Source organism: Melanerpes formicivorus, unplaced genomic scaffold (genome assembly GCF_026170545.1).
Source record: "Melanerpes formicivorus ecotype bairdi unplaced genomic scaffold, bMelFor1.0.p_v2 SCAF_3, whole genome shotgun sequence".
NCBI classification, from domain to species: domain Eukaryota; kingdom Metazoa; phylum Chordata; class Aves; order Piciformes; family Picidae; genus Melanerpes; species Melanerpes formicivorus.
In genome coordinates this window covers 27912485-27920793 of record NW_027142355.1, presented here as the reverse complement: position 1 = coordinate 27920793, position 8309 = coordinate 27912485, and the positions used below count along the sequence as shown (strand labels likewise).

The 8309-nt window shown below is 47.6% G+C and overlaps 1 protein-coding gene across 1 annotated transcript; it reads left to right on the top strand.

The window, feature by feature from the left end:
• Nucleotides 1–476: 476 nt before the first annotated feature.
• Nucleotides 477–5579, top strand: LSM8 (LSM8 homolog, U6 small nuclear RNA associated). Its single transcript, XM_068169802.1, has 4 exons — nt 477–638; nt 1440–1480; nt 3446–3573; nt 5325–5579. Exons 1-4 carry the CDS (start codon nt 608–610, stop codon nt 5413–5415), a joined length of 291 nt encoding a protein of 96 aa, XP_068025903.1. The 5' UTR covers nt 477–607; the 3' UTR covers nt 5416–5579.
• Nucleotides 5580–8309: the final 2730 nt, after the last annotated feature.

Sequence of the window (8309 nt, the reverse complement as noted above, 5' to 3'; positions counted from 1 at the left end):
CAGGGGACAGGGGACAAGGGACAGCAGCCAGGCCGCCCTGCCTCCCTGCCGCCGCCCTCGCACCGCAGCCCGACAGAAACCAAAGTCAGGAGATGGGGCTCGCGTGGTAGCGAGAGAAACTGCACCCACACAGCGCGGCCCTGAAAGCCGAGCCTTAGGCTAAGAAAGGAAACAGCCCTCCCACACCCCGCCAAACGCTCCCACCCCAGCCGAACGACCCCACAGGGGCCCACAGGGTCGTTGGAGAGCAGACTGATGAGAGCGCGCCTTCAGCTGCAGCCCCAGCCCCATGGGCTCCTGCGGACGGCGCCATGTGCCGCGCGGGGGGCACTGTGACTCCCCCCGCGCTGGGCGATGGCTACTTGGTACAGCCCGCTCACTTCTCCCGGCCGCCTCCTGTCCCCTCTGCGCGTGCGCAGCCGCGCAGGTCCGTGGGGCGCGGTCCCGCGGCGGCGCTGTGCGTCCGGCTTACGTCATTGGCCTGCGCCGGGATTGGCGCCGCCAGTCTTGCCGCCGCGGTCATTGCTTTCCCTGTCCCTGTCCCTTTCCCTGTCTCCTGGGAGTAGATACCGGCGCTGGTGGGAGGCGAAGTGTAGGGGCCGTCGCCATGACCTCCGCTTTGGAGAATTACATCAACCGTATCCTTCCGGCAGGCGGGAATGTGCTGGGGCAGCGGGAATGGGCGGCGGGAACGGGCCTTCGCTCTCCTTCGCGCCCGCGGGCATGAGGGCAGGCCGGGTGCGGGTGCGAATAGGGTCCTCTGTGGCTTCCAGTGCCGCTGACTTGATCCTTCCTTGAGCTGTGATGAGGAACGAGATCCACAGCGTGCTTGATGGCCCCCTAAAGGACTCTTGATGTGTTTAAATACCAGCTTTATGTTGTTTGCTCAAATACTGAGAGTGTTCCTGGAACCCTTTTCTTGCATTTAAAAAAGCATTATTATTCCTAATAGCTTAAGGGCATTTTCAATTCACAAACAGCAGCAAGGTACTAATTGAAAATCATTGGGGATGGTGGATGTGTGATCGAATTGGGATAGTCAGGCTTTAAGAATGAGAGGATGTAGTATGCCAGACTCGGGATCCCTGCTGCTAAGCTGTTTTAAAGGACTTGGCCTGAAGTGTTTATAGACATGTTATGTTATTTCAGTTTTGAGGTAGAGCAGGGAAAAGAAGTGTCTCCAGGTCTTGAGTCTGCTTTTAATGGTGTTTGTGTTTGTGCATCACTCTCCGTGGTTGGGTAAAGTGAAACTGTAAAACAGATTGTCATAAAAGATGTTGTCAAATGTTACTGTCAACTGTGCAGCTTTAAAAAAAACACCAAAACCAAAACAAGGGATACTAATAGACTTTTCTGGCTCTTCATGGCTCTTACAACTTCAGAAACTGTTAATGATTGTATTTGGGATCTCTTCAAACGTTTCCTTAATGACCCGTCAGGTACTGTTGCAGTCATTACTTCTGATGGAAGGATGATTGTGGTGAGACTTGTGCTTTTTCAGATTATTCCTTCACATAGACTTTCCATCAGAGCAATAAGTGATGCCATGGGAGGATACTGCCAGTTACATGTTCACAACTTTACCAGCTTTCTTTTAAACTTTGCCAACACTATGTTGTAGTGAAAGATTCAAACCACTTCCTGGTTCTTGCCTGTCAGCTTCACCCTTTGATAGACCTGTGCATAACAACCCTCTGACTTTCTGTCAAACTCCTCTGTAGAAGCACTGTTGAGTAATTTGGTTTCTATGTGCTCTTTGTTGAGTAATCTCTTCAACTTTCATGCTAAAACCATTTCATAGTATCATAGTATCAGTCAGGGTTGGAAGGGACCACAAGGATCATCTAGTTCCAACCCCCCTGCCATGGGCAGGGACACCCCACACTAGATCAGCCTGGCCAGAGCCTCATCCAACCTGGGCTTAAACACCTCCAGGGATTGGGCCTCAACCACCTCCCTGGACAACCCATTCCAGGGCTTCACCACTCTCATGGGGAAGAACCTCCTCCTCACATCCAGCCTGAATCTCCCCACCTCCAGCTTCATTCCATTCCCCCTAGTTCTATCACTACCTGAGATCCTGAGAAGTCCTTCCCCAGCCTTCCTGTAGGCCCCCTTCAGATACTGGAAGGCCACAATTAGGTCACCTGGGAGCCTTCTCTTCTGCAGACTGAACAGCCCCAACTCCTTCAGTCTGTCCTCATAGGAGAGGAGCTCCAGCCCTCTGATCATCCTTGTGGCCCTTCTCTGGACACCTTCCAGCACCTCCACATCCCTCTTGTAATAGGGGCTCCAGAACTGGACACAGTACTCCAGGTGGGGTCTCACCAGAGCTGAGTAGAGGGGGAGAATATGAAGAGGGAGTTTGATATGGCTGTAGAAAAACATTATGTGGGAATTGCTGAAGAACTATTGTGTGATTCAGTTTAAGCTTGACAAACTAATTGGTAAACTATTCCATGTTAGACTGTATAATGTAGTTCTTCTGTGGGTTTTTTTTTTCTTGTTTTATCCTCCAGTCTTTTCTGCTTTGAGTTTAACTTAATAGTAAAATTCATGCATGAGGATTTTTTTTCTTCCTGCATGTACTTACTTAGCTTTGTGCCTCCTCTGAAAAGACAAAACAGTACTTTTAGTGGGAAAATATTAGTTGCCCCAGATCTTGCAGTCAGTCTGACAAACTTTATGTTGTGGTACAAGATATTCCCTGCCAAGAATATTTGACTGGAACTTTGGTATACATAGACTCATGGATGTCCTCTTGTTCTGGTGCTGGTTGCCTGGGAGAAGAGACCAGCCCCCACCTGGCTACAGCCTCCCTTCAGGTAGTTGTAGGCAGCAATAAGGTCTCCCCTGAGCCTCCTCTTCTCCAGGCTAAGCAACCCCAGCTCCCTCAGCCTCTCCTCGGAGGGCTTGTGCTCCAAACCCCTCCCCAGCTTTGTTGCCCTTCTCTGGACATGTTCAGGTGTCTCAATGTTCCTCTTAAACTGAGGAGCCCAGAACTGGACACAGGACTCGAGGTGTGGCCTAACCAGTGCAGTGTACAGGGGCAGAATGACCTCCCTGCTCCTGCTGGCCACACTGTTCCTGATACAGGCCAGGACGCCATTAGCCTTCTGGAAACTTCCATACAAGGGAGACTAAAATAGTGCAGAAATAGTAAAATTAGTTGTCTAGAGAGCCATCACTGACTTAAAAAGAGACTTTACACTTCTTTAAATGCTGAAGATTAATACTTGGTATGAATGCCCAGTAGTAAGCAGATACTGTTCTTAAATTGACTGTTGTTTTTAGAGTTTAATTCTCCACTTTTTTAAGTGGAGACCAAAATGGAACATCTATTTCTAGTACCTCAGGTTTGCTGCTGTGTTTAAGATACCTGTGAGAGCAAAGATGATAAATGTTTAAAGTAATTGGAGAGCTTCATTTTTGTGTATTTTTTCAGGGAACACTCAAAGGTTTTGATCAGACCATCAACTTGATTCTGGATGAAAGCCACGAACGAGTGTTCAGTTCTTCACAAGGAGTTGAACAAGTAGTGCTGGGATTATACATTGTAAGAGGTGATAATGTGTAAGTATAGCATATTTCTGTCTAACAATTCAGTGTGTGTGTATGTATGTGGCTGTCAATGGCTCCATGTCCCAGTGGAGGCCAGTGACAAGCGGAGTCCCTCAGAGATCAGTCCTGGGACCTGTCTTGTTCAACATCTTTGTGGGTGACATGGACAGTGGCATTGAGTGCACCCTCAGCAAGTTTGCTGATGACACCAAGCTGTGTGGTGCAGCAGACACGCTGGAGGGAAGGGAGGCCATCCAGAGGGACCTTGACAGGCTGGAGAGGTGGGCACAAGCCAACCTCATGAGGTTCAACAAGACCAAGTGCAGGGTCCTGCAGCTGGGTCGAGGCAATCCCAGGCACAAATCCAGGCTGGGCAGTGACTGACTGGAAAGCAGCCCTAAGGAGAGAGACTTGGGGGTGCTGGTGGACAAGAAGCTCAACATGAGCTCTCAATGTGCTCTTGCAGCCCGCAAAGCCAATCAGATCCTGGGCTGCATCAGGAGAAGTGTGGCCAGCAGGTCAAGGGAGGTGATCCTCCCCCTCTACTCAACCCTGGTGAGACCCCACCTGGAGTACTGTGTCCAGTTCTGGAGCCCCTATTACAAGAGGGATGTGGAGGTGCTGGAAGGTGTCCAGAGAAGGGCCACAAGGATGATCAGAGGGCTGGAGCTCCTCTCCTATGAGGACAGACTGAAGGAGTTGGGGCTGTTCAGTCTGCAGAAGAGAAGGCTCCCAGGTGACCTAATTGTGGCCTTCCAGTATCTGAAGGGGGCCTACAGGAAGGCTGGGGAAGGACTTCTCAGGATCTCAGGTAGTGATAGGACTAGGGGGAATGGAATGAAGCTGGAGGTGGGGAGATTCAGGCTGGATGTGAGGAGGAGGTTCTTCCCCATGAGAGTGGTGAAGCCCTGGAATGGGTTGTCCAGGGAGGTGGTCGAGGCCCCGTCCCTGGAGGTGTTTAAGCCCAGGCTGGATGAGGCTGTGGCCAGCCTGATCTAGTGTGGGGTGTCCCTGCCCATGGCAGGGGGGTTGGAACTAGATGATCCTTGTGGTCCCTTCCAGCTCTGAATGATACTATGATACTATGTATATATCTATAATGCATCTTGATAGCTCCAGCCATCTTGTATCTTTGTGGGGGTAGCACTGATGCTACTGTCAAAGTTGAGGCATTTTAAGTAGGAATTATCTTTCTCTTGCAGAGATGATTGTGCTCTCTTGTTAAGAGAGTTAGTGTGAATTTACTGAGGTGTAAATTGACCAGCTCATGTTCTGATAGAAATCTAGGACAGATCAGCATAAAGTTCATCATTTTCTTTTCTTGATCTTAGGCATTCTGTAGATAATCTTTATTCCAGTCTGTGAAAGGCAGGGTCTGTCAATGGATTAAAACATAGAAGAATGAACAAACGGTGGGGCAGAACTTGTATGCAGAAATTCAGCAGTCAGCTATACAAGGTTGGCTTTTAACAGGATTTAAGTAAAGTGTTCACAGGGGAAATTTTGTAAGGTGTGAAATGCACAAAGGTTCTGGCTTGACAGTGTAACAACTGATGTAGCTACAGTTCAAAACAAAAGGCAAGCAAAGCCATGGAACTTCCTTTAGACTCTACTTAGAGCTATCAAAATTGGATGTTCAAAGGCTAGAGCTCTACAGTTTAAAGAAAGAGAGGGAGTCTGTGTTCACTAGCACACTAAATTTTGTGGCTTTCCAGCTTTGCATCAGGACCTTCCAACAAATGATGAGGTGTTTTCTGTTGCAGTGCCGTCATCGGCGAGATTGACGAGGAGACGGATTCAGCTCTTGATCTGGGGAATATTCGAGCAGAGCCTTTGAACTCAGTTGTGCACTGAAGAGGTGGCAATGCACAGGGACTTTGTAAATCTTTGGTTGTACAGCCCTATTTAACAACGTGGAGGATTTTTACAAACTGTCTTTCCTTTGGTTGGTCACCAGTTTTTTATTCTGACTCTGTTGTAGCTTTGCATGTAAATTAAAGTTTCTACGTTTTACTAAAGATGCTCCCCTTGAATTTCCTCTGGGGTTTCATGCTGCGTAATTCCACTGTAGAATACACACTGGGAAGGGCAGGGTCAGCAATGGTCCTGATACTCTCTGTGTGTGTATACAATGTGCTTTTGAAATAAGATCTGATTGGAGCACAAGCCCTGTGAGGAGAGGCTGAGGGAGCTGGGGTTGCTTAGCCTGGAGAAGAGGAGACTCAGGGGTGACCTTATTGCTGTCTGCAACTCCCTGAAGAGAGGTTGTAGACAGGTGGGGGTTGGTCTCTTCTCCTAGGCTACCAGCACCAGAACAAGAGGACACAGTCTCAAGCTGCACCAGGGGAGGTTTAGGCTGGAGGTTAAGAAGAAGTTCTTCACAGAGAGAGAGATTGGCCATTGGAATGGGCTGCCCGGGGAGGTGGTGGAGTCACCATCACTGGAGGTGTTTAAGAAGAGACTGGATGGGGTGCTTGGTGCCATGGGTTAGTTGATAAGATGGTGTTGGGTGATAGGTTGGACTCGATCTCAAAGGTCTTTTCGAACCTGCTTTATTCTAAAGATATTTTTCCTCTGTGACATCTTACTCTCAATTCATTGTTCATCATTGGAATGTGCTGCCCAGGGCGGTGGTGGAGTCACCATCCCTGGAGGCGTTCAAGAGGAGATTGGATGTGGCACTTGGTGCCGTGGTTAGTCCTGAGGTCTGTGTTGACAGGTTGGACTCGATGATCCTCGAGGTCTCTTCCAACCTTGGTGATACTGTGATTCTGTGATTCAATTCCTGTAGTTTCCAGCCTGTTTTCTCAGACAGTTCTTGGTGAAGCATGGGAGGCCCAGCAAGCCTTTTTTTGCCATTGTCCATCTTGTGACCTAGTGAACAAAAATAAGTAGAGCTGAATTTTTGAGAGGAAAACTTAACCATCTCAGATCAATGAGGTATGAAAGAGCAGTGCACATCCTTGTGTGCTAAGCAGGGATGTGCCAGTTGGTGTGTGACAGTTGGCTGCCATTTCCCACTGACTATAGAGATGTAGAAAAGCAAACATCTCCTAGGAGATGAGGAGGAGTATTGTCTGGAAAAAACTCCTGCTTTGTCTTTGCTGAAGGGAAAAGTACTCTCAGTAAGAGGGGAGAAGGAGAAAGTAAAAAAAGGGTGATGCCCTTTTCAGACTTGAAGGTGTTCCTGATGAGTTCTGACCATTGTGGCTGGTTCCTCAAGGTAGGACAAGAACTCCACTGAGACAGGAAAAAGGGGGTTTAGGCCACAGTATTGTTGGAAACTCTCTTTTCCTGCAAGGAGCCTAGATTAAAGATCTAATAAATAATAGATGATGTTCAGTAAAATCCCATGAGTCCTTGCAGGGCAACAAACCAATTGTACAGAAAAGAACAGGGCAGAAAGAGGTGATGCTAAGGACAAAAGGAAGTAACGCTGAATGGGAGGTAATCGTCATATTCCATTAGGTTTCCTGCATTGCCCTAGGTTGGTCACTTCCTCCTTTTGTTTCTTTAATAAAGATCCTGGAGTGAAAGGACAAGTATTGGAAAAGGATGCCTCCAGTGAAATGACTGAACTGGCTTAGAAAGAGGTTAATTAAATTCATTTGATCTGCATGAAGCAATGCAGAAGCCATCTTCCGTGGTTCAGGGGCAACTTCACTAACTGCAATCCATGTGAAGTGCTTCCATGTCTACTTCATGTACTTGCAGTCAAAGTTGTTCAATGATTACATAGCTTACAGGCAGGTTACTAGACTTGAAAAAACATTTTGAGTACCTATTCTGGCAGTAATTTCTGTACAATTCAGTCCTTGTTATCATCTACCTAGCCTGTTATCTGTAGTCCCTGGGGTTAGTGTTCCTCATTTTATAAGTGGCTGAGAGATAGAATAGAATTAACCAGGTTGGAAGAAACCTTTGAGATCATCAAGTCCAACTTATCATCCAACACTATCTAATCAACTAAACCATGGCACCAAGCACCCCATCAAGCCTCTTCCTAAACACCTCCAGTGATGGTGACTCCACCACCTCCCTGGGCAGCCCAATCCAATGGCCAATCACTCTTTTCTATGAAGAACTTCTTCCTAACATCTAGCCTAAAATGATGTATGAAACACCTGAAAATGATGTATTAAACACCTGGGGGTGTTTAAGAGCAGGCTGGATGAGGCTCTGTCCAGCCTGATCTAGTGTGGGGTGTCCCTGCCCATGGCAGGGGGGTTGGAACTAGATGATCCTTGTGGTCCCTTCCAACCCTGAATGAGACTGAAACTATGAAACTGTGTTACAGCTGAAAATAAAAGCATGGGAGGTTTATGTGGTAGATCTATCTCATGGCCATCACCATGCCAGGTTTGTATGCTTGTGTAGGTGCTTTGTATCTGTGGTACCTCCTCTTAGTCTCTACTGCATGAAGCCCCAATCTGCTAAGAATTGATTCTGCACGTGAATACAGAAGTGATCGTGAATGCCAGCTTGTGTTCTGCATGTGCTGGTGAAACAGCATTTAATTTGTTCCACAGTCACTGTGACAAATACTAAGCCATGAGCTGTTGCTCCCTTAGGAATTAAGTGACAAAAAAACCACAAAGGCATGTCTCAAGACAGCAGAAGTCTCAAGTTGAAGAGGCTTGGAAACTATGGATATATTGAGTCATGCCAGTGGAACCTCACGATGGTTTGTGCTTCCTGGTTACATTTGACCTATGGTACATTTTGGCACCTGTGTATGCAGCTCTACT

Coding starts and splice junctions, on each gene's coding strand:
- LSM8 (XM_068169802.1), top strand. CDS start 608: ATGACCTCCGCTTTGGAGAATTACATCAACC. Junction 1,481..3,445: donor CTGATGGAAGGATGATTGTG/GTGAGACTTGTG, acceptor GTATTTTTTCAG/GGAACACTCAAAGGTTTTGA. Junction 3,574..5,324: donor ATTGTAAGAGGTGATAATGT/GTAAGTATAGCA, acceptor TTTCTGTTGCAG/TGCCGTCATCGGCGAGATTG.